Source organism: Contarinia nasturtii, unplaced genomic scaffold (assembly GCF_009176525.2).
Source record: "Contarinia nasturtii isolate CC-2019 unplaced genomic scaffold, AAFC_CNas_1.1 Cnas_scaffold_928, whole genome shotgun sequence".
Lineage (NCBI taxonomy): Eukaryota > Metazoa > Arthropoda > Insecta > Diptera > Cecidomyiidae > Contarinia > Contarinia nasturtii.
This window is the reverse complement of record NW_022198275.1, coordinates 1873132-1899514: the sequence shown is the minus strand read 5'-3', so window position 1 is coordinate 1899514 and position 26383 is coordinate 1873132. Positions and strand designations below refer to the sequence as shown.

Below are 26383 nucleotides of genomic sequence, written 5' to 3'. Positions count from 1 at the left end.
TTTAGTTAGACGTATAAAAAGCGCACGCTCTTCAGACTCACGTCGTTTGCAACCATTTTTGTTTTAGATGTGTTGCATTTTATTTGAACTTTTTAAGCTGTTATTCTTACCATTGAAACAAAAACGTAACGCAATTTATTCCCATGTTTTTGAATCCTTTGTGCCCAATACTTGCTGCAAATAATTTTCTGATTAAAACTCTCACCGCATACAAAGTTTTCCACCACAAATGCGTACCGATTGTTGTTGTTTTTTTTTCTCTTTCTGTCAGTGGTGAAAGTGAATTGAGCGCATAAGCGCGGACTTCGTTAATTAAATACCATTGAAAATGTTATGTAAAGGTAATGGTTTTTGTAAACGTTTGAAAAAATCAAAACTGCACTAAAACTTTGTGACATGTGTTTTTGTAAATATCATGTTGAATATCGTGCTGAGTGGAATTTTCTTTTTGTTATCAATTGTTTTTGCTGTAACATTTGTTTGCTTGTTCTATTCTTTGTTTGGCATTCTTTGATAAATTCACCACAAATGACGTTGAATGTAATGCTTTTTTCTCGTCTAGTTCTGGCAAAATTCTGAACCGCAGACTCTATCCTGCTTAGTATATCCTGTTCAATCAGACTTTATCGTTTTAATTGTCAAGCGTCGTCCGTTCACACAATAAACCGAAACTTTCACGTTGTTAGCACACTAAAAATTAAATGCCAAAAAATCAAACAATACGATTCAATTTGGGCATCCGTTGGCGTTCACCATCACCGAAACAGAAGGATAAGACGGAGAACTTGCTCGCCGCCAATGTCTTTTGACTCTTGATTTTATTTAAGTTGATTCTTTTGTTTGGCAATATTCAAAGTTCGGAACAAACACGACCGAATTTATCTCAAACTTATATGCGATGGTAAAAGCATGACGATGTCGCCTTTAGCTGCACAATCTCCTCTACGATCGGCCATGTAATCTGTGTGCCATTTTCATTTTAATCTTTCATTGTCGACACTGGCATTTATTCTCATGTCATTTCGTCTTTTCTGATAAACGTAAGTAAAAACACATAAACTATGAACATAAAACACTTGCACGCAACATACACAATATATATATTATAGATATAGATTGATTCACTTTGGCTGAAGCTAACTGCAGTCAACTAGCTACAAACAGCCAGCGAGCAGAAAATGCGAGTCACTGTGAGTCGTTCAAGTTCAATCTGTCGAAAATTATCTCGAAGAAAGTTGAAAACAATCCAATGTGCTCATCACATTAACCATACATCGTAGAGATAATAATGTGTTGCTAAAATTGGCGAACGGCGCAATAGACAAAAGGCCGTGACTGGATGACATTTAATGAATAAATGTGTCCAAATGCCGACTATGAAAATCCAGCATTCCACGAACCAACAAGATAGAGAGAAAAAAAAATCGAATTTCTTTCACTTGAATTATAAGAAAATGAAATGAATCGTCGACGAATGGAGAAAATTATATACGTCTATCTGTCTTGATCTAATAAACAGTCGGTGCGTTGATAAGAAACCAAATGAAACGAAATGAAAAAGAATCAAATCTTGAAAGTTAGTTTTTGATTCGTTTTTATAGAAATGGTTCGTCTTTGATAAATGTGCACAATATTTCACTTAAATTTTACACATATGCGCGAACGAATTTCAATGCATATAACCACTCTCATATACGTAGCGCGTATGTTCGAAAACTGAATATTTCTTTTTGTTGAAAAACATACGATACACATTCGTTCCGTTCAACGGCTGACTTCAGACTGAGTCGCCTTTCCATCTGGATGAAAAGGGTGAAGATTCGCTCACTGTGCTCAGCATGCTGTGTGTATATTTTTATGCCGAACTCACAAATCTGTACAGACGGTTTGCACAGCAAAATTATTCCACTTACATTGCTTGACTTGAAACTGTTATATACGACCAGTGGGTGCCGAAGCATATGATATAAATGCTGTGGAGGGTGAACACACATTTTCTATCGCTCTCTCATCCATATTTTCTCTCTTCTGGAGGAAAATATTCTCTTATAATGTCAAACAGTGCGGACTGCGGTCCATACGCGGTAAAAGCGATGAGGGGTGCGGAGAGGGTGCGCGTTTGAGTGAGATTCGCTTGTATTTAGTGTTTTGGTAATGGCATCGCGTGTGAGCGATAGCGGCGGAGAAAATTGATAGAAAACATACATTTCATTTGGTTAAGTGCATGAAAGATAGAACAGAGTGAATGAGCGAACGAGCGACGATGGAGTCTCTATCATTCGCATTAATCCTGTATAGGATAACAAGCTCACATATTTACTAATGTGTTTAAAAAAAAATAATACACACACACAAACACACATTTGAAGCCGCAAATCGTTCAGCTTGATGTTTACCGCTTTGTGCACTGTTTTTGCATTTGAGAAGAGTGAACCAAAGTGAAAGTCAAAATAAAATCCAAAATAAATTCTAATATGATATATAGGTACATATACATAGACACATGGTGTTTCTCTGAATAGATAGACAGATAAAATACGTATTTATGCTGCATATACATTTGGTAGATATATGTATTATACATTGTGATACGCTCATTGCTCATATATTAGATCGTATTGACATCGGTTCATGTTCTGCTCTCTTCCTCCCCCATTTTCATTCATTTTTGCTGTAATGCCGCGCTCATCGTCAATTTTACTTTCAATCAAATGTCTGTTTGCTTTCCTGAATGCCACGTATAATGCACACATTTGATTTGCAATGCCATTGCGAATTATTTTATAGAAATCTATGCGGTACCGATACCGATTTGGCACTTATTAAATTGAATTCGATGTTGATGGGCACGCAATAGCATTTGTTTTACTAATCGACAGAAATTGACGCGAGCGGTGCGCTTGGTTTGAGCGCGTCCGTGAATTGTTGTCATTTATCATGCAATAGCAAAATATTTCAATTTCGTCCCATACATGATGAGCGAATGCCGAATCGACGTCTATGACATCAATGGCAATCAGAATTGTTTCAATATGATTTATGTGTTGCTTTAAGGCATTTCCATTTCAATTTATTAGAATTGACAAACTTGAAATGCAAAGATCTTCTGAATACATTAGGGTTTTGACCTTTCTTCAAAGTTTTTGTTGTTGTACAGTTTGTCGCCCGTTTTTCAAATAGATTCACGTGTCTCTGCTCCACTTAACATCCTGTGCTCCATTTTTCACTCTTTCGACATTTTCTGATACTTCCTCGTGATGGCGCTGTCAATCTAGAACACAACAGCACACAATAAACTATATGTAAATATAGTACAATTTTTACAATGTTTGCATATGAATGTATACTTTTTCAGTGTCACCGACAATGATTAATACAAAGAATAATTGCTCTTTTGTTAATTGATTTAGAGCAAATATACAAAAAAGAAGCACAATTGTGTATTAACCCCGGGGCGTATGATTTGAACTCGATGATACTGTGTTACTACTGCAAAAAAAAAGTAAGAACCCAAGGCGTTTATATGAAAAAAATACTTTATACATATTGAATTTTTTTCTTCTTAAATTAATATTGTTGAAAAGATGTTCTTTCTCTGTAAGGTATGTATGCGAATGCGTTCCCAAAAATATTATTGTTTATGATATATGGAGGAATCTTGAATAATAATCAGTTTTTATTTAATTTTGATATTTTCGAAAAGAGATTATATAAAAAAGAGCAAATATGTATCAATTACAATGATCGAGTATCAACCATAAACTGAGAATTTGATTCCCATGTTGCTTGTCCATAAGATTTATAAATAGTATGATTATCAGTGGAGATGACTCATTGTAGACGGCGTACAGACACTAGAGTGTGTCAATATTTGCATTGCCATGGTAATTGTTTGGCCGTACAATGATTCTGTACAATGACTCTGGCAGATAAAGTGTAGAACATCGACGAAATGAAAAGAATATCTATTGACTATGAACAAATAAAACTAAAGTGGGACACATTTTCGAGGTTACCGTGTTTTCAATGTTCCCATCGCACTTCAAATACAATCGTTTTTTAATAAGCATCGACGAAAAAACGGTTTTAATTGATTACCTATTGAATCAATTAGGTAAAACGGTTCTTCATGCCAAAAATATTTGGAAAAAAATCGCACATTTTTCAATCTCATTAGAATGTATTCATATTTTTTTGGTTCTGTACATAAACAAATGAGTACACGAAACACGAATGTCAATCGATATTTATAATCCACAGATAGAAAAAAATACCGATTACCTCGAAGCTTATGTTTTGTTTTACTTGCTATAATTAAATATTTAGTTTTCGTTTCGACGAATAAATTTCATTAAAATAAAACACACCGTTTAAAAAAGTATAAAAGGGAAAATAGATTGTTGGAATTCATTCATTCAAAAAGTTTCATCTTTTACAGCAGACAATTCTATCACAAGATGTTCAAAAATACAATTTCCTCAGTATTTTTATCGTTATTTGCAGTAAGTATCTGGAATTTCTTCCAACGAATTATTTTGGGGAGTTTTCCTTTAAGTGAAACTATTTGTTTCAATTTTGTGAAATGTTTTTGACTTAGTTCTCGTGTGCAAAAAAGTGATCAATAGTCAGTCAAATGCAGACGAATTTATTCGACTTATATTTGATTGCTTTTCATATGAATTTTTAAAAGTCGGTCACTTAATTTGGGGCATAGGTCAAGTTTGAGTATAATCTTGTTTTGTGTTTGACAATCACTATTAGATACTCAAAAATGTCCAAAAATAAACATGTGAATAGATAATCATTTTTTTTCACATGGGTTGAAATCTTTGGGAGAGGCTGTGTAGTTTTAGTAGAAATTTCGGTCCAAGTGAGTCAACAGGTCAAATACTAATAAGAAATCAACTATTTGTCATTCAAAAATTCGGATCAATTTACTTATTGCTTGTGTTTCATTTATATCAATTAATATTTAAATTTACTGAAAATGCATTAAATCTTGCTTGCAGCTTCAATTAGCCAATGGTGCCATAACCGGGCAATCACCTGGCTCTGTACAACCCGTTCAATACAATAAATCTCCGGCATTCGGTTCGGTTTCGAATGCAAATCTCAATCCAAATGATGTAAATAGGCCAAACCAACGAAATGGAATGTTTCCCGTTTCCGGTTCATCAAACACGGGCTACAATATGCCATACTATCCATCACCGTATCAACAGTATCAGATTCCTCAACAGTTTCCTCCACAGTATCCACAACAGTACCCGCAACATTTTCCATACTTTGCCGCTCAATATATGAACGCACCGTCACCTGCATTTATGAATCAATATCCAGGATTACAATTTCAATCACAACAACAGCAACAACAGCAACACCAACAACAATATCAACAACAACCAGAATTTCAACCACCTCAACGTTATCAATCGCAACCACAGCATCAAACATTTGGACAATTCAGTCGAATGGGTGAACCAGGCAAACAACAAGCCGAACAAGCCAAATCAAAGCCTCCACAATAAGGATAAAGTGGTTATCAATCAAACGCCCTATTTATTTTAAATTAGTTTTTTTTCTTCTCTCTTGAACTATAGAGCCCTAAATCAACATACCATTTATTTGGAAACTTAATAAAAGCGCCTTATCAATGAACCCATGTCGTATACCTTTTTTATTCAATATGTATTATGTATTTATGTGTAGCTTACCTCTTATTCCGTCCGTAAATGAATAAACTACTTTCATGAACTTGAACATGAGCGAAAAAAGAAGAAGGTGAAAATTGTTTATTCTCAAACTAAAAAATTGAATCAACTTCTTTTTACAAAAAATAAGAATTTGCTATTTGCGTAACGTCAAGTGGTATGTTTTTTGAATGCAAACAAATTCAATTAAAATTGTTGAAAGACTGAGAAAAACATTCATTTCGTTTCGCTCGCTTTGTTTGGACAGATGTTTTTGTGATGTGTGAGTGGATGTAGCGTCTTTTGCAGTAGAAAGAAAAAAAATGTTCTCGGCATTCAACAGAAATGAATTCTCACGTTTTTCTTCTCGTCAAGTTTGAAGGCAAAGAAAGCCGCTCATTATAACCGTAACTTGAGCTAGGCCGAACGCTGAAATTTCTGTGAGCATCAAAAGTTGTGAAAACTTAGTTGAATATATGAATGGCTTAAAGAAGGTTTTACAAAAAGCATCTTGTAAAATGAAGCACTTTAGTATCATTGGCATAATTTCTGCAATAAAAATACGAGTTGACATGAATACGTTTTTGATCTATTTATTCATTCATCCACTCATCATGGAGGTAATTTTAATTAATCCATTAAAATCATTTCTTATTATTAAAAAGTTTTGTGCGTGAAACCATTGCATGAAATTTCAGAGTGATGCAACAATGCCGGCATTCATTGGTACATTCATAAATCCATTCGTTAATCTTCTTTCATACGTTGGGTTTCCGGTGCAAAAACATGATTATTTTGATGCAGAAATTATGGCTGACGTTCGACAAGTAAACGAGTTTGAAACTCCTGCTAAAGTTGAAGAAATTGTTGATGCAAGCGTTAATTCGAATTATAATCGAAACGAGCAATTTGAATGTGGACCAGAAATACCAATTTTATTACTCAACAATGGAAAACAAAGTCTTATTATGAGATCAACCGATGGAAGTAATGTCATTCAATGGAATCAATATAAAAAGGTTTCGGAAATGCGAATCAAAACAAAATATGGCGTTGATGAGAGTTTGGCAGAATTTTTGGCTCAAGTTTCACAAATGAAAGAAAGTAATACGCCAAAGCGTTATCGACCTATGCCACCAACTATGGTTCAAGGTAGTTGGAATGAAACAATCACACAGCCAATTGCAAACAAACAAATCAACCGCGAAACTTCTAAAACTGCGCAAAGTACATGCAATCAATGTGATGATGATGCAGAAACAGATGTTAAAAATAGACCACACTTTCCGATTTCGACACCGACATTTTACCAATTTTAAGGCTTCGTCCTATTTAAACAATTTGGTTACGAATGGCTTAGACAATTGAATAAACGATTGCATCATTCTGAACAATACTGTTTTATTTTTATCAAACCCAAATTATATGTGCATAACAATGGATTTTTTTTAGTGGAGACGCCACAATTCGTCTGATTTCACTCAATTCTTTTCAGGGAAAAAATAACTCATCGAAAAATTCAAATGAAACAAAAATTATATGCCAAAACACCAAGCAACAAATTCGCTCAACTCGATGCAAAGAGAGCAGACTTCTTGAAAGTTCTAACAAAAGTTCAAATTCGTCCTATTCGATCTTTAGAACAACGTTTGGTATGAGAATAAGCTCTGAGAATGAGTGTGAATAGAATCGTAAATATTCGGTCGAATCAATGCCGTACACATTATTGTGTGTAAATTTGAACTTCACTCAAATTCGTTCCGTTGAATATGCAAACAATGTGAATATAAATTACTCAATCAGCTGTTCTACAGCACATTTGTTGAGCCAACAGAAAGTGCTCTATTTTGTTAAGCCGCTGATGCAATAAATTTAGTGGTTTTCAACATTGTGTCTCATATATATATATACGCACCGCGTTCGTTGACAGTTTAGTTGAACAAATCAAATCAGTTACATACAGAACGTCGTCCGAAGCGGATTGAATTAAAGCGTACTCCCAGCGAAAAAAAGTATTTATCATCGATTTTTCAAATAGAATTTGAATTGTTTGCACAAATTGAAAACGAACATTTAAAGTGAACGAAAAATGTGTGGAATTTTAGTAGTAATGTCACCAACGGGTGAAATAAAAATTTCGCCAAAATTCGGTAAACGAATTCGTTCGATACGTGAAATGGCGTATAAACAGTCGAAAAAGCAAAGACATCGCGGACCGGATCATACAGGTGTTGTAGAGTTGCCGGATGACGGTATTATTTTTGTGCAAGAACGTTTGGCCGTTTTGCTTCCAGAAACCGGTGACCAACCATTGAAATCGAAAGATGAATCAATTGTATTGGCGGCAAATGGTGAAATTTACAACTATTTGGAATTGTCAGCTGAAATTGCAAAGCAAAAAGGAAAATATGTACCTCGCAGTGATTGTGATGTTATCATTGCAATGTATGAAGAATTTGGCAGCGAAGAATTTATGCATCACATAAGCGGTATGTTTTCATTTGCATTGTACGATAAGAATGCAAAACGATTACTGGTGAGCCGTGATCCAATTGGCATCATTCCATTGTACATGGGCGTCGATGATATGGGAAATTTATGGTTTTCCAGTGAAGTGAAGTGTTTAGTTGACGTTTGTGATACAGTAAAAGACTTTGAACCGGGCACATTGTTAACAGTGGAAAATGGCAATGTTACACAGACGAAATACTATCAGCCGACATGGATTAGTGAAATCCCGACGAGAAAAGCTGATTTAACATTGTTGCGACAGCAATTAATTAATGCAGTTCGATCACATTTACAATCAGATGCACCGTTTGGGTCATTGCTGTCCGGTGGTGTTGACTCAAGTTTGATTGCTTCAATTGCAACGCAAATTTTACGCGAACGTGATCCGAACTATCGTTTGAAAACGTACAGTATTGGTTTGGAAAATGCACCCGACTTTAAATACTCCAACATGGTAGCAGATTACATTGGCAGCGATCATCGTGAAATTATCTTCAAAATTGAAGACGGTTTGGATTGTATACGTGATACAATCTATCATACAGAAAGTTATGACATTACAACCGTTCGATGCAGTATTCCGATGATATTAATGGCACGTCTTATTAAATCAGAAGGTTTGAAGATGATATTAAGTGGTGAGGGTGCCGATGAAATTTTCGGCGGATATTTATATTTTCATCAAGCGCCAAACGCACAGGAATTCCATCATGAATTGGTCAAACGAGTATTGCAGCTGCATAAATTTGATTGTTTGCGTGCCAACAAAGCAACAATGTCATACGGTTTGGAGTTGCGCGTTCCATTTTTGGATACAGATTTTCTAAATCATTCGATGAGCATTCGGCCAGAGGATAAAATGGCCGGTATTAAAAATCAATTTGCACAAGAAAACGGTCGTCGCGTTGCTCGCATTGAAAAGCATATTTTACGAGCTGCATTTGCCGATGATTATTTACCCGATGCCGTTTTGTGGCGACAAAAAGAACAATTCTCCGATGGTGTTGGATATTCATGGATTGATTCGATTCGTAGTTTTGCCGAATCACAAATTGACGACGCTGAATTCGCAAAAGCCAATGAAATATACCCAATTAATACACCAGCGACGAAAGAAGCATTTTATTATCGCGCTCTGTTCGAAGAAATATTTCCGGGTGATACATTCGCAGATACAGTGACGAAATGGGTGCCACGAATCGATTGGGGGTGCAACCAAGATCCATCTGGTCGAGCACAAACAGCTCATACAGCTGCTTACAAAGATAAATAAAAAACCAAATATGTTTTCTTTTTTTATAATTTTCAAAAATTTATTTTTATCATAAAATTTATCGGATAAAATCTGAATTTTTCATTTTCGATTAGATTGTTAAGTTTAAATTTAAACATAATTTGGTATCACCGATCACAAACAGGAATATACTCTAGGCATAAGACTTCATATGTATAACTGATTTTTTGGCATGGTTATATAATAAATTAAACGAGTATTTATTTACTTTGTATACAATATAAAAATAAAATCCCTTTTCTCCATTCATTCTAGAAACATGAATATTTCGCTGTTGTTTTTTTCTTTAATATTTATACTCCGATACAGATAACGATCGTCGCTCACACTTTAAATGGCATGAGCGCGTTACGTATACATCACTCTGAACTTCAGACTCTTTCGTTGTCGTGTGTACGCTCGCACGATATTTATTTTCCGTTTCACACGAGTTGCTTGAACATCGAAAACTTGTTTGAATAAATTCGTATAAATTTAGCACTCGAAGATAGCGTGTCATATGTTTACGTCACTATGGTAGAATAAATGTATGTATGTTGAATGGTTGATATTCTTTAATTTGAATATATGTGACATTCAGCAAAAAAATGTGATACGGTTACCGGCTTTGATATTGGGCTGTGAATGCCATGGTAATTGAATATTATGAGAGTGTTGATTGATGGCAATGGGTTTGATATTTATCAATCTATTCTCGGCATAGAAACCGGTATGATCAAATTACAAACAGAATATAAACTTGATTAGTTCATGTTCTGTAAAATCACTGCAGTGTAAAATTGTCGTTTCAATCAATTGAGGCAAATTGATTCTTTGAATTTTAAATTGTTAACAAAAAGATGAATTTATATTTATATAATTAACTCTCTAATTCACAGATTTTTTTCTAGGTGATTTTGTTGTGAAAATACTCAAAAAATAATCATGATGTTAAAAAGTGTGTGGTTTGCAAAACATTGACAGTATGTCGGATTTTGAAGAGAGACATTATTAACTTGCTGTCTGAAAGAATAATAAAAAAATAACCGGAAAGAAAGTAAATCACAAGAAAAAAATACGTCTCGTAAGAATCACAAGCTGTAAATAAGCTTTATCGCGGCGGCATTGCTAGTTGCTTCTGAAAGGCTTCAGACCTCATGTAATTTTGTTTTTATTTTTGATTTTGTTCTTTCTTCGTTTGAATGGTAAATCGTACAAGATTCATTTAATAGGTAGTAGGCACTGTTTTGCACACCGAAAATGAATCTTATCAGTATTTGAGTTGCGTTTTTTTATTCATAAAATTTCACTTTCACGAGAAGTGTCGTGTTTAGCGAATTTAATACTTACTCATTTTCTGTATAAGGCAGCAAAATACCTGAGTAACAAAAAAATATGAATAGCTGAAATAAAAAAATGCGACAGTAAAAAGAGTGAAGCTTCAAATCTGAATGTTCGATTATTTAAACTTAAATTTTATTTTTCGTGTGTTATTTCGAGTTGTATGAAAACAACAGAATGTCTTTTATATGTATGAATACATGATAATGTTAATAAAGTTAGTTTTATAATTACAGCTAAATTGTTGTATATTTTGCGTATGTATTTGTTCTATTGAGAGAGCTATTAAATGCAGCAGTATTAAATTAGTAGCAAATTTGCATGAAAGTGTATATCATTGTTACAGGTGTATCTACTAGTATTTTTCTTTCTGTACTTTCTGTCTCAAAGACTAAACTTGTACTTTGGCGCTTCCCAATCTCTTTTTTTACAACATTCTCTCCTGTGTGTATGTTACTTAAGATATTACCGCATATTTTGGAACAAATGAACATTTGGCCAAATACAAGTTCATCAATGTGTGTGTGTGTGTCTCAATAATCTAAATTGCAGATTGTTTTGTTTTAAACACCCACAAAATGAGCATTACATGTTCATTACGTCTAAATACATCTTTTTTATATATTGCGAAGCGATTTAATGTAATTTTTATTCTAACAATTCGTTGTTCCTTTTTTCAGCCAAAAAAAAAAAGAGAAAAAAGTATTTTCATTGCACTGGATCTGCCTCAACATTTAACCAAAAAGCTATGAATGATATTTTAAAAAAACGATGACAAAATAAAATTGAGTTTAGGTGATTTGCGAAAAGGAAATACTCGCAACCCAAACCACACTATCGAACAGAGCTACACGTCAGGGAAAAATGTTTATCATTCTGCTAAATTTAACAATATATAAGATTAAATTTCATTATTATTTACACACATTGAACGAAATCAAAACGACCAATTCGTCGTTTGCATATATGTTCTCGATTATTACACTGTTTTACGATAAATGCTAATAGTTGACATTTGATGCAATAGAATGAAAATTGGATTCTTTTTACTACTTACAACTTATTCTTATTAATTAATATGCTGATTTAGAGTTTTCTCTTAATTTTGAAAAAGTCATTTTTCAACTTAAAAAAAAACTGAACATCCATTCTTATTCGAATAACATTTATAGAACAAGCTTACACAATACAAAAAGTAAAAAGAAAAAATAATAATAATTTAAATGCTTTCTTCAATCAAGAAAATTAACAATTTAAAATGAATACAACGGAGCACTGTCAAGATAAATGTAATGAAAACTAAAATCTCGATAATGCGTAGTGCCACTTCTTTTCGGTTACTATAAATTGTATGTGCCTAGTGTATGTGATGCTGGTTGATATGTTCGGATTTTTTTTTCTATTTGCATACGTTGGGTTCAATCCATTGAAAATAAAGTACATCAACTTTCATACTTAACAACACCGCATCGAACGCTTTTACGATGGAGACGGTTGAAATGTGTTACAACTTTATTTCCTTTACGTTCATTTTTCACTGCGAAATGAACTCTTGCTTCATTCGAATTCCAAGTTCATTCAATAGGCTTTTTCAGTTCCACCGTTAAAACGCACTTTTCATTTTACTACTTGGCCACCATCGATGTGTGCACATTTTAATTAGATTTCTAGTTGAGTATATTGTAAAAATTGGATTTTATTTTTCTGCTTATGTTGAAGTCGTATACCATCCGGTTGAGGGTGCAGCTTTGGAATGGTGATACAAATGAAATCCGCTGTGATGTGAAAAATATTGCGATTGATCAATGCCACCATAAGCATCGATTGAGTTAACGTGATGCATGGCCGCTGCCGCTGAATACGGTTGTGGTTTCAATGGTAGCGATGGGAGTGTATCATTCAGACTTGACGTTGTGCTGGCAACCGTTCCATTGGCCGTGTATTGATTTCGCAGTGAATCGGATAAATCGAATGTATTTGTCGTTGATGGATGAAGATTTGTAAGGGTTTTATTATTTGCTATCGAACTGGCGGACGATTCACGTGGCGATACACTACTTGGCGGTGTCATTGCATTGTGATAGTCCATTGTTGATGGATAACTACCGTATGGTGAAACTAAATTTGTATATGGATCTGGTTTTTGATGACCGTGCAACAAGAATTGGTTGTCAAACGATGATTCACTGCCGGGTGGCGTTGGCAGTGGGCCCGATGACGATCCGTCTATTATTAAAATGGACAGGAAACGTTATTAATTAAAATGTATTTGAAAAGTGATTGTTGAGGGTTGGATTGTCTTTGTCTTACCTGGATAGTACCCGCCTGATGATTGTCTGGCTGTAGCTCGAATGACACTTTCACGATTTGCATACAATTGTCGTAGCAATGCTGTGGCTGGCATTGGTGCATTTTGTTGATGGAATGGATTGTGATGTGTGCCAATCCATTGAATGGTGCTACCTTTATCTTGTTGTTGTTGTTTCAGAAGTGAATCAGCACTAAAATCGGTTGTGGTAGTATTTGTATTATTGTTATTGCTATTAATTGGCGATGGAAGGTGTTTTGACATTGCATTTTCCAAATCTTTAACCGAACTTTCACCATGCTCATCAACCACCGCATCCGATGGATTTATATTTAAGGCAACGCCATTTACTTTTGAATCGGCCATCATTGTGGTGTCGGTGTCAAGATGTTTTGCTTTGCGTTTGTGACCTTTTCGTGTGCTTGTACCCGAACTGACCGGTGTTGGTATTAAATGATCATCGGATATCGGTCGAATTGTATTATCCATTGTTAAATTTGTTATTGATGAATTTGTTGATGAACGATTTCTGGCCCGTGTACTTGTATCGGTCGTTTCGGACTTTGGTGTTTTATGCTCACTTGAACGATGTGCACTTTGATTACCATCAGATGGATCATTTCCAGGCGAACCGGCACCTTTATCACCCGACAAATCTTCATGCTTTATTATATGCTCCAAACCATTTTCCATTTGAATGCAATCCAATATTAAATTCTCATTTTCACGATTGCTCACCACATAATTCACACAAATTATATTCTGTTCGTCGGCATTTTTTGAATTACAAACAACCGTTGCACACGTTTGTAACCATGTATAACCACCATTTTTATTCATAAAACGATAATAATGAGTTAATACTTGTCCTTTGTTTATAACTGTAATTAGAGGGAAAAAAACAAAATGACGAAATCAAATTTTCGCTTTATTTCGAAGCAACATTTATCACAATATACTCACGATCCAAATGACTCTTTTTCAATTTATCAGCATCTTCAGCATGACATAAATTATACAAATTTCTGCCAGTCAACTCTTCGGCTGTATAGTCCAAGAGCTCTGTAACCCTGAAAATGATTGATCAATTGTATTCAAAATGTTATTTCAAAATTTATCGAAATTTATTTCGTCACTTGTACGTACTTTGGTTCACAATGTGCAATTGTGAAATTGAAATTGATGCGTGTGACAAACATGTCAGTTTCCAGGCGAATTTCATGTACTGATGGAGGTGGCAATGCAATTGCCAAGGCGACCATACCCAATAGTGGTGGCTGTGATTTTCTCGTATGCGAATATGTGTATTGCGGCCGTAGTCGACATAGCATTAATACCACCTGAAAAATATGCATCGATGAAACGATTTAATTAATCATCAATTGATGTGCATATTAATGCAAAATGCTTATGAAGTAAAAAACGAACTTCGACTGAATTCTTTTTCGTGTGAAAAACAAATAAAATGCTTCTTCATTGTGTCATTGAGAAAGCCATATAAACGAAGTTTTTCGATACTGATCAATAAATCAGTTCTGTTCAAGTTTGCAGTTTCGTCTTAACCCAATAAAATCAATCAAATCAAACATTTATATAAAATAAAGTACTCGAACATACACACATACAAGCACATTCTAACATTCTGTTTCAATTTATAAAGAAATTAAAACAAAGTCAAGCAATTGTAAAAACGATTGAAACTGAAGATTCTTTTGACGTGAACAAATAACAAACGACTCAATACAAACAAAATCATAGAAAACATCACAAAACTGATTTGATGATACGTACCGAATAATGATTGCCAGTCGATTTACCAACTTTGCCACCGTTGCTTACAACTTTATCAGAATCCTCGATTCCCTGCAGGCAATGCAATACGACACATTACATTAGACTAATTGTGACAATAACGCTCGCTAACTTAGTCATTCAACAAAAATTTAACTCAAAAGCGATTACCAATTCAATTATGGACAAAAAGGAAACAAACAAAATAATACTTGTGTGTTTTTTATGAGGCGCTCAAACTAAAATCTCTATGTCTAATTCACAACTGACCGAAATGAAATTGGATTAAACAAATTATGAATGAAAAAAGACCGATGGTTGTACAGACGAATAAATAAATCAGCTCGGGTTTTGTTCATTCTTTTATTTTTTTTTGTAAAAAGTTTCTCTAGTCAAATTCGTTTTTAATTTCATGTATCCGGTGAAGGGAGTGGGTTTTTTTTAAATGCAGTTAATTGAACCCTTACCCGATAGCCAGATGATTTGAAATGACATCCTCGTTTTGTCAACGTTGACTTCATTCGCACACAAAATGCACGTTCGTATCCTTTGTATGTATTTGAACTAACCGACATCACCGATGAAACTGTGAACAAACAGGAAACGAATTAAAATTAAGAAATAAGATGTGAAAAAAAGCACCAAATCGAGAGAAACTAATGAATATTACCATCTGGATTGTTTGTTCCCTGATTTGCTCCGCCATCTTCCGAAATGCCGGACGATGGTGATGCCATATTTTGGTTGCTTGCCAATCCCAAACCCAATTGTTCAGCAATTTCAGCATGATCTTGATGATGAACATAGTCAAAAATGCTGCTGCCGGTCATTTCAACCTAAGAATAACCAATAAAATCGAATCATTTATGTATTCGCCGCCATTAAGAAGAAAATTCGAAGAAATTGTAAATCATTTGCGCTGTTGTTGTTTTTTATTGGTTTCCAAATTTTCGTTCTCATTTTCTGTTTCGAAAATGAGGAGTTCAGTGACGTCTGGGGGATGATTCATTGAGTTGTATGTCAAATTCATCACAACAAATTTCACTGTGTGTTTGTGTGAGTGTCAGAGGAGATGAAGAAGAAATTATTGAAAATGTGGTCGATAACTTTCTATATTGTAACCTGCAACACAAGCAATTTTCGCTCTATCGACCATCGAACCGTTGTAGCAGCAGCAACAACAAAATTTTCGACAATTTTCATCGTGCAACACAATCAAGCGAGTGGAACGTACATACACACATACACCGACATACAAATGAAAATTTTCCTGTCGCTGGTTTTTTTTCTCTATCTCTATTTCTTTGTGAAATTGCATGCCGATCACGTTTACTGTGGTACGTGCAACTTTTCCGTAATTTCGTAGATTAGGAGCTTTTTCGTTTTTCATCATTTCGTTTGGCTCTTATATTTGTTGAGTTTTGTTTTGTTTACTATATGGCAAAGGATCTCTCACTGCCAAAAATGACGTAGAGTTTCCTGATATCAACGATATGAGCTATGGACAATGCTGCCATGGACATTTGACGATGCTTTGGTATGTGGTGCAAATGTACGTGTGGATTTTTGGTGAACAAGAACACTTGTGAAAGCTACAGATATTTTACTATATACGTTCTATAGTAATTACAATTTTGGCTCACATGAAGGGGCTGCAAGTATCGCAACACACACACATACACACTGCATGATATTTATCATAGTAGTTTCATAAATTTTGGATAAGGAAACATTGTTTATCTTTCGAATACGCGTTCAGTTTTAGTGGATTAGTTGGCGAGGGACTCTTCTACTTTTTCAATATGCAAAAAGTACATAAATATTCGATGCTCCCTCTCATTCTTTTCGAAAAGTGAATCAGTAAACCAAATCAATGACGCTTAAAACATTAGAGTGATTAAGCTTACCTGTGATAGTCCCAAATAAATTGAAACAGTTTCTGAGATATATAAAAAGCGACCATCGGAAGCTAACGCTAAAGCAAATCCATCAAGCGACTGTGTTTTAGAGAGTAAATAAATGCAGGAATGAATTAGTTAAAGTCGTATGAAGTCACAAAATGGAGCATAAGATTCTCACCTGTAAAATATGAGTTCCTTGATGTTGTTCAAATAAATCCATGGTTAGTCCTGCATGCGTACGTCTTGATGCAGCTAAAAATAGAACAAATAAATGTTTATTTTACCTCGATTTTTTCATACATTCTATTTGTGTTCATGAAAGAAACGATATTTTTTCTATAAAATTGACACTCATACAGATTTCATTGCACGTTTTTTTTTACTTTCAAAAAAAGGCAGAAAAAGGTGCTGTAAAAAAGTTCATGTTATTGAAGTCATTCGATCTATTTTAGATCATTGGCGAATTGTTGTTTGCATATGGAACTCGATAAAGAAGCTTGACGATGGCAATGATGAAATCTACATAAAATTCAATTTTTGCTTCATTAAATGGTGTGTTCATGATCTAAGTTTAGTGCGTGAAAGTGGCCGTAACGATTTTGTGAAGATAGAAAAAAAGGCAATGTCGACATTGCGCCATTCCCAAATCGATTCAAAGAGAAATCGTCTCTCTTTGTAAACGAGTGTGACTAAAGTCATTCTTTTATTCAATGCGTTTTTTTTTTTCGTGTTGTAGTTTTGGTGTTTGTCATCAATGTGGTCACTTGGTGTTTGTCTCTGTATACGCCAATGAAACTCAATTTATCATACGTTCAATGAGCTCATCGCGTATATGATGGTCGCAACAACGGTAGAGAGAGAGAGAAGGGGGGGCAAATCATAAAAAAGCAAATCATATTCGGTTTCTAGTAAATGGAAAGGTACACCAACACATCAATTACCATACATTACGAAAATGGAATGAATGCATGAACAAAAGGGGCAGAGAGAAGGAAACAAAATAAAATAAAATAAAAAATAAATGTATTTTTATTACTTCATAGAAAGAAACACCAAATTCATTTGTTTGATAGAGAAGCGCAAGCATATAATATACGAACCCAAATGTGAAAAGCAACTCACACACACACATATACGGAAAATAAAAATAAAATGGATAGATAAAAACAATGTGTATACGGCAATGTGCGCGACATTATATCGTGCATTAGTATTTCGAATATGTTTTGATGGTATGACGGCACTGATAGAATTTTAAGTAGCTGCTAAAATGCGACATTTTTTTCTTTTTCAGTTGAAGTTGAAGTCATTTTCCTCAATTCAATTCCATTGATTCGTCGTTTCTTGATTTCATGGGCTAATCTTTGGAATGTTTGAAATGTTGCACGGTATAATGAGAAATATTCAGTTACATTGAAGTGGTAATGTGAAAATTTTAGCTTGAGAGAGCCGTTGGATTTCCAAAAAAGGTGGTGTCAATAATTTTTCTACATTCGAATGTCATACATTTAATGTCTGTGCTATAATAAAAATTGTAGACTGATTCATCAATTGGCCGACACTCTTACAAGGTGAACAATTTACATATACTTTTTTATATAAATATATCGCTTGCTTTGCCACCGTATTTACATAGCGGAAATCGCTTCATGATTATACTGGTGACAATCATTCTCTATCTCATTGTAAACAATGCTGAAATCCTTTCTCGGTATAAATTTGTTTGTTGTTTTCGAAGAAACAATGCAAATCTATTTACAATAGGGAACAGTAGTAATGGAATTATTCCATTTACGTATTTTTATCGCAATTCGAAATGACGTTGAATTGACTTTATTTTTATATAATTTTATTTGAGTTTTTTTAATGCGTAGCATTGATGAATTTCGTGAACGGAAATATTCCTTTCTTCCATAAAATGACCCCAGGAGTAATAATTCAAAATTCTGTTTTTGTCGAACGAAAATATGCACTTGAAATTATCAACAAATCCTTCGGTTTTATTTATGGTTTGAGGCTCGATGAGAAAACTTATCGCATTATTAGTTGAGTGAGGGTGTTAAATATCCCTGTACATATTAGCACTCTTTGTACCATTTCTTTTTTGACCGATCCATTCAGAAATGTTATTGAAAGGCAGAGAGAGAAAAAATAAATAAAGAAGACGAAAGAGAGAAAAAAATAAATAATTTTGGATGGGCCCTCAGGAGAAATTGTCCGTATTAACCGTATCATACAGCATTAGTCGACTTCGGGTGAAGTAGCCATTGCCAATCTATTCAATAAGTATTTCTAACGATACAAAATTGACTGGTCCACTGCTGCTGTTGTTGCTTTTGTTGATTCGTCGTAAAGAATAATATTTTTTTTTGTTATTCTCGGTTAAATTGACCATTTGAAAATAGAGAAAGTAACAACAAGGAGAAATGGCATGGACGCAAGTGTTTTTTTGTTTGTTACATTAATTCGATGGGATTTCGTGTATGCAGGGAGGAAAAAGATTTTGTTATTTATGTTTAAACCCGAAGAAAATCTGATGCATCCAAATACAATAAAAATAAAAACAACAATTTGATTCAATAAAATGATAACATTGAAAATGTAATATTTATTGCAAAGTAGAATGCGATACAAAAACGATAAGAAAAATGTCCAAATGAAGAATGAAACGGCGCTTATAGAGAACATTTTGAACCCGAAATTAAAATTTATCGGTTTCGATTATATTACTTGCGTTCGGAACGGTGGTAGTGGTTGGAGGTTCACAGTTTTAAAGTGAAGTAAACAAAAGACTTATTGTCTCCCCACAAATGTTAATCCAAAAAGCAAACACAAATGATATGTTGATTTGGTGCGTAACCAGCGAACGAAGAGGGTCGTAATCAAGTCGACTTGCACAAAAAACGACTTAAACTTGACAAAGATACCGTTTTTATAGGAAACACAAATTCGGAATGAGGCTACTTGCTTACATATATTTATCATTTAAATTTATTAAAATTGAATCAGATTCCTTAATTGTTTAACTCAATTAATTGCGAATTTGTTTGTCATGATACCACGAGGCAAGCAAAAGGCCTAATTATTGTCATTGGATTAAATGCAAATAAATAAGATTAAATCCAATTGTTGTTGTTGGTGGTAGTGGTGGTGGTGGGTTGTGTTTTCAGTTCGTTTTATCGGGTTGACTTGGGCGCGATAGGAATTTCGTTATTTAGCAAAAATTTGTTGGCATGCATCAGCACATAAATTGACGCATTGTACGTATTAACATATTGATAATGTCAATGCGCGCGCGAAACGTTATGGGCACTTTGGCCGAGAATGACGAGAAATTAAAATAGAAGGGTTCATTAGGATGGTATTTGTGTAAGAATTTTCGATTGTTAAGCGGCATATGTGATCCGCATTTCAAATGAGAACATTCAGAATGAGATTTATTTCATCTTTTTCACAATATCGCTCTCTCACCAGAACACTTTTTCTCCGCACTCGATGCCATTGGCATTGTTAACACACAAAAATATACTCATCTCATTGTTTATTTGAATGAAGAAAAACCAATTTTTTTTCTCCTTTTCTCTCTCTTTCTCGCCTTTTAACAACTAAATCACTTGCCACCAAATTATATTTTTTTCCACTGAAAAAAAGCATAGCTCGTTTGTCAGCTATTTGAACATTCATTTATTTTTGTATGTATGGTTTTTTGTGTTGTGCACATTTTTCGTGCACTGTGCTTCCATTGAAGGCAACACATTTACATATCAATCAAAGTGACATTCAACGCTAACTCTATTCTTTTAATTTACTTTAAACATTGTTGCGACCAATTTCAATTATTTTCTTAGGCTCTCGTATGTCAATTGGACAATGAACGAACCAAACAAATGCGGATTATGTGAAATATATATTCAAAAACAACAACGAATATGAGACAAATTACCGTGCACGGATTCCACGGAATTTTATTTCAGTAAGCAAACGAACCGTAATTTATATTGATTTTAGTGTGTGTATGTTGTTTTTGTCTTGACAATTGTCAACTACTTTTATGCAATTGAATTTCTCAGTTATTCACTAGCGCTTAGTGCTATGGTAATTACTTACATTTCAGTTTGTTATTGATTTCGCGGCCCCATTGTGGATCTCCGTGTGATGAAAAATCTCTGAGTTTTAGGTAGCTTATGGTCAGTCTTATGATCGATGCCTTATCCAATTGACTGGTTATTGCTGCTGGCAACGGCAACATTTTGGCCAATTCATAAAATTCAAAATTCTCTTTGCCACGACGTGAACGGGCTGCATCACGTGATTTTTCTTTACGGATTTCCAGAATTCTGTTGAAGAAAAATTTATGAAATTAATTTCAATTACATTTTATTCTTGATTATTCAATCGAAAGATTTCGAAAAAAATTCTACTCAAAATATCGTGTACAAATTGTACAGTACAATCAATGAATATATTTATTGAAAGCAATTAGAGATCTCGAGAAATGTGATACGATCAAATGAATTCGAGAATTTCATGTCAACTAAATGTTATTTAATTTGGTGTACACATTTCTCTCTCTCTCTCTCTCGCTCTCTCGATTGTATCTTCATTGCGGCAATGGTGTGTAAGCGAAAACTTGTCATAATGAAGCAACACACCCGAATTTCATTATGCAATACAATAAATACATTTATCATTTCGACCGAACACTGCAAGTATTTGAGGGCATACAAAAATCATGTGACCCTTGTGTGTGTGTTGACTTGGTTGCCTCTTTCGCTTGTTCCATGTTATACGACTCTAGATTCGAATACCCAGGGGATGAATATGTGTAAATTATTCAAGCAATTTGGTCAATTTGGCAATACATTCAATCGTGGTGTTTTACTTCACTTTGCAGTAATTCAAAGAAAAAGCATCCATACACACAGTCATATATTTGATGTACAACTCTGCAGTATTTTCGCAAAACTTAGTATTTCTCTTTTTTTTGTTCATCTTTTTTCGTTCGTTCAATCTTGGTCGGGGTTTTTCCATGCGAGAGTTTGCGAAAATTGACATTAATGAAATACAAATTTACGAGAACAAAGAAGTTTATATACGTTCGCGTCATGATGACATTGATGTGTGTTTGTATGGCTGAGGCACGAAAAGAGCATGAGAAATAGAAAAGCGTGACGCGTTCGAATGATTTTTTTCTTCCACTCACTCACTGCGTATGTGTATGTGCATTTGGCTGCCATGAATTGCACACCGATGATATGAAAAAGTGTAAATTCAATTTACATTTCGTTACTTGTCCAATTTGTAGTCGTTATAAAGAGCGTCCACGTCAAATGTGCGGGTGGAATGGAAATAACAACAAATAAGCAGTTTAAGTTGAAGAGGTCTTTTCTCTATTCGTCTTCGTTACCAACGGATTTTTTTTTACATCGACAGCATTTCAAATGTCAAGATATGGAAAGAAAAAAGAGATCTTTTTTCTGACTTTTTCACATCATCGATTTTATCTTTGTATGAAAATGAAGTATATTCATGTAAAGAATTTTTGCGACGGCTACAAACACTCCGTCTATTTGATGGATATTTGTTTGAAATGTATTTACTTTGTCTCTATCTTACACTTTTTATGTTTATTATTCAGTCATTTTATTTTGGTCATTCGAATCGAACAATCACATGATCGATGGAAATGTGGAGTAAAAGTAACTCGATTCCCAGGAGTCAATTTTATGATATCACAAAAAAAAGAGAGAAGAGAACAGACTCTCGCATTCAATCAATGATGCAAAATATTGGTCCGAGGTATTCGAAGAGCGACGGGCAAAAAGTCGAAGCTCAGCAAAAAAAGTGTAGTTTGTCACCGAATTGCAAGGTTGATGATATATACATAAAATTGCATGTGACATCAATAAGTTGTTATCACAAACATTGTGCGCTTCTTTTTGTCTGCCTTTTTTATCTCATTTGGCACAAGTTGAGAAAACAAGTGTGAGTGAATGTGTATCACTTTTATGCTGACTGGTCAAAAAATGTTTTCATACTCTCAGCAAATATGACGATTTATGCACTCTCCCGTGAGACACCAACTTTAATTGTATTAACGGAAACGCATGACCCCACATCGGATAGATATATTATTCAATTCAGTTGCTTCACAGTCTTTCTAGTTATAATATTTCTTTGTAATAATTAATTTCGACCGATGCACATTATCATTCTCTATTTTATTTTCTTTGTTTTGATGGAATCCACGTAACTGCGGTTGCAGCCGCCGTTTTTATTAACTTATAAAATGAAAATGTACATAAATGAAGTGATGGTTCTCTTTCTTCTTTGCATCGTTACTTGGAAGAAAGATGTTACCTTTCATCTTAAACAACATAAAAACATTGTGTTATCACGCGATAGCGATCGCGCGCGGTGAATGAAATATCCGACTGTAAATTACTTTTCGTTTCGTCTATCTTGATTTTGTGAATGAAAATCTTACGTTGTTGTTGAAGATGCGGCCACAAAAGAATCAACATATTAACATCACTGTAAATTACATCAACAAATCGGTTTTTTTTGTTTTTGATGACACTTTTTGAATTTCGCCGAAATTCAGATTAAATTATACGAAGATGAACGGCATATACAGACGATATTTTTCTTTTTTTGGCGGTAACCGACAAGACATTTACAAGACAATATAAAAATATTTCAGAAGTAATTTTTTTTTGTTAAAATTATTTTAGAAAAAAAAACCGAAAACAGACAAATTCGATGTTGTGAATTTTAAGATTTATTTATTTTTTGTCAAAAATTATTATTTTGACTTATCGATGGCAAAAAGAAGATTTGTCGTAAATAGTGAAAACCAAGTTGTATTTTAAATAAAGCGATGGTAATCTGTAATTCAAGTAAAAAAATGAATCTTAAAATATTAAGGTGTTTATCGTTTGAAATGAAACCCTTTTTTCGACGTTTCATCGGAATCACGTTTTCAAAATAATGTATTTGTTATATTGCGCTGTGCGCATTTTGTCTATTTCGCTTTTTTAGATTCGATTAAATGCTAGAGAAAAATATCAGACAAAAGATTGAAGCCACGACAAATAAAATTAAATGGAAATGTTTTCGCGTTTTGGTAATTCAAGTAAATTTTTGGTTCAGCTCTGTCACGTTTTACCACTCAAAATTCAATTATATTAAGCTCGTGTACCTTTACTAATCGTAAATACAACACAAACACTTCAGGCTAATATAAAAGCATAAAAATATTGTGTCGTGTGCGCAACGCATTCATGGAAAAAAAGAGGTAGACAAAAAAAAATTGAGAAGAAAAGAGTGAAAATTATTGTTTAGCATGTTTCATTGTGACTTTTGTGTGTTTTTCTCGTTTTTTTTTAATGTGGCAGAAGACAAATCGTTTCGACGAAACCGTTAACGCACACTTTTTTTCGTTGTTAATGAAAAGCGTGGATTTTCATTGGGTGTTTTCACATTTGTAATTCAAATATTTAACCAATTTACTGGTTTCAAATTACGCACAATGAAATTATCTTTCGGATAGATAAATACTCGCAAAATGGAGATCTGTTAAAAGCTAAAAGGATGAGAAAAAACCAATGAACACATTTTCCTTTTGTTTCTTCGCAACCATTGTTCTTGAGGCAAGAATTTGTATTGAAACGCTTGGTGAACATTATTTATAAACAATGTTGCCTTTGCGTCGATAGAGATCGATTTTATTCAGTTGAAAGGGTAATTTTTTTTTGAAAAATCTAAGGTTTTGTGATTGAATGAGAAAAAAAATGTTCTCAGGTCAATGTCTTCCGTCAGTCACTCAATTCAGAACAAAATAGGTTGCCGTCGGATTTACACTTTGTTTGTGATCATCACCTTTTACGATCGATTTGCGATTGGAAAATATTTGCACTTATTGCCAATGGCTTTTCACTTTACCTTTGATTGAAAAGAATAGTTTAATCTGCAAATTCGGAATGGCATGAAAAAAATATTCACGTCTTTGACAATATTTTTATTTCAAAATGAATTCATGCGTAACAATGGGATTATCTACTGCGAAAAAACCACAATGTATCAATATTGAACCGTTATTTTTGGCCACTAATCGAACCGTAAGAAACCCAACTTAGAACTTAATTTTTTTGCGGTTGCAAATTTTTCTTTTCACGAGACCAGAACTTCCGTGCACTTTGAGTTAATATGGATGTAATCGCTTAAATAAATTTTCTGGTTGACAGCGTCAATTGATTCGATGGAAAATGAAATGAAAACACCAATCAACAAATTGGGATGAAATGCGAAAAGAAAGCGAGAAGCGCAAAAAAACAAAACGCTAGTTAATCGTTAAAGACCCGTGAAAAGAACATGTATTCTTTTTCTTATTCTGTCTTCGCTCCGATTCTGAAATTCACCATTTAATTGGGAATATAACCCTTTGCTGTGTGTGTGTGAATGGTACAGAAGAAACCACACAAAAACCACAACGAAAGATTGTCTGCTCAAGAAATGGTTTAATTGAAAATTGGTAATTTGAATGTGTCGAACATCTTTTTTCAGGTGATATGTTTCTTTTTCTCTGTAAAACTTCAACAATAGCATTGTTGGAAGTTGAAAATGTATTTAGTAAAATGTGGTGTATTTTTTAGTTTGAAAGAGATTTTTAAAGTATCAATTCGATTTGATCGCATCGAGAAGAAGAAGTTCTGGTTGATCTCGATTTTTGTTCAATTGAGAATTTTTTTTTTCACTGAGAAATTCTTAAACTGATTGAATTTTTTTCTTATCGACTGAAACAATGAATTAATTTTTTTTTCCTATTCGTGAATCTAGACAGAGTGTCTGCCTGTTGAAGCGACAAATCACCAATCATCATTTGTCATTACCGACGCGATCGAAATTCCCGATGCGCACAATACCAAATCGACCATAGAAACAAAACAAAAAAAGAACAGAACATTCAACACAAAACTACCGGTAAATGTGAAATTAGATTTTTTTCGATCATCGCCCAATCGGTGGCGAGAGAATTGAATATTTTCATTTTAATGATATGCATCAAATGCTCGATTCAGATTCGATGATAGTATTGTTTTTTCCTGCACATAATAATTTCTTTTCTTCATTATCCGAATATCATTCTGAGAGAGAACGAAAAACAAAAATTTGGTTTGACCGTTGTGGTTGGTGCTGTGGTTTATTTATTTTCAACTCAAACCATAGGACAGGCCGTGAAATTGAACCTGATTTAAATACCTTAACACTTGTAATTTTTCTTTATTCTCACATATGTGTATTATTGAAAATCTCGTAACTAACGCGATTTCCAAACGAGCTACTGTGGTGTTGATTTGATTGAAAGAAAAAGAACTCAATTTAAGCGAAACAAAAACCGATCTTCACCTTTTTTCCAAGGAATCATTTGAATGTCGCACAAACCAAAAAAAAGCCTAATGCTTGTTCTTTTCTTCACACAAATGTTCAATTTTGGTATATTCGAATGCCGATTAAAAACGATGTTGAACCAATGTTTTCAACTGTTCGTGTTTTTTTTTTTTTTAAC

The 26383-nt window shown here is 34.0% G+C and overlaps 5 protein-coding genes across 7 annotated transcripts in view; 3 read left to right on the top strand and 2 right to left on the bottom strand.

The window, feature by feature from the left end:
* The window catches only part of LOC116342847, an 82546-nt gene extending 78760 nt beyond the window's left edge, over nt 1–3786 (bottom strand). Inside the window, exons 1-5 of one of the 2 annotated variants that reach the window (XM_031770619.1) lie at nt 3740–3786; nt 3348–3489; nt 3129–3271; nt 238–1031; nt 111–174 (exon numbers count right to left, since the gene is read on the bottom strand). The gene's annotated coding sequence lies outside the window, so the exon portion shown is untranslated. Of the gene's footprint in view, nt 1–110; nt 1032–3128; nt 3272–3347; nt 3490–3739 lie in introns of both variants that reach the window. The other variant, XM_031770618.1, reaches the window with a different exon arrangement.
* Nucleotides 3787–4391: 605 nt separating this feature from the next.
* Nucleotides 4392–5662, top strand: LOC116342861 (basic-leucine zipper transcription factor A-like). The gene is made up of 2 exons (XM_031770645.1): nt 4392–4502; nt 5010–5662. The coding sequence occupies exons 1-2, from the start codon at nt 4458–4460 to the stop codon at nt 5526–5528; spliced, it is 564 nt and encodes a 187-aa protein (XP_031626505.1). The 5' UTR covers nt 4392–4457; the 3' UTR covers nt 5529–5662.
* A 450-nt stretch (nt 5663–6112) lies between these two features.
* LOC116343066 lies at nt 6113–7081 on the top strand. Its single transcript, XM_031770953.1, has 2 exons — nt 6113–6310; nt 6389–7081. The coding sequence occupies exons 1-2, from the start codon at nt 6167–6169 to the stop codon at nt 7007–7009; spliced, it is 765 nt and encodes a 254-aa protein (XP_031626813.1). The 5' UTR covers nt 6113–6166; the 3' UTR covers nt 7010–7081.
* Nucleotides 7082–7634: 553 nt separating this feature from the next.
* On the top strand, nt 7635–9759 carry LOC116342838 (probable asparagine synthetase [glutamine-hydrolyzing]). The gene has a single exon (XM_031770604.1). It carries the CDS (start codon nt 7780–7782, stop codon nt 9472–9474), a length of 1695 nt encoding a protein of 564 aa, XP_031626464.1. The 5' UTR covers nt 7635–7779; the 3' UTR covers nt 9475–9759.
* Nucleotides 9760–10928: 1169 nt separating this feature from the next.
* The window catches only part of LOC116342943 (protein trachealess), a 40377-nt gene continuing 24922 nt past the window's right edge, over nt 10929–26383 (bottom strand). For both annotated transcript variants that reach the window (XM_031770767.1, XM_031770769.1), the window contains 9 exons: nt 20923–21152; nt 16994–17067; nt 16822–16911; nt 15585–15750; nt 15382–15500; nt 14270–14463; nt 14087–14193; nt 13126–14004; nt 10929–13041 (listed from right to left, as the gene is read on the bottom strand). In XM_031770767.1, coding sequence (XP_031626627.1) covers nt 12524–13041; nt 13126–14004; nt 14087–14193; nt 14270–14463; nt 15382–15500; nt 15585–15750; nt 16822–16911; nt 16994–17067; nt 20923–21152 — 2377 coding nt within the window. In that variant the 3' untranslated portion in view covers nt 10929–12523. The remainder of the gene's footprint in view (nt 13042–13125; nt 14005–14086; nt 14194–14269; nt 14464–15381; nt 15501–15584; nt 15751–16821; nt 16912–16993; nt 17068–20922; nt 21153–26383) is intronic.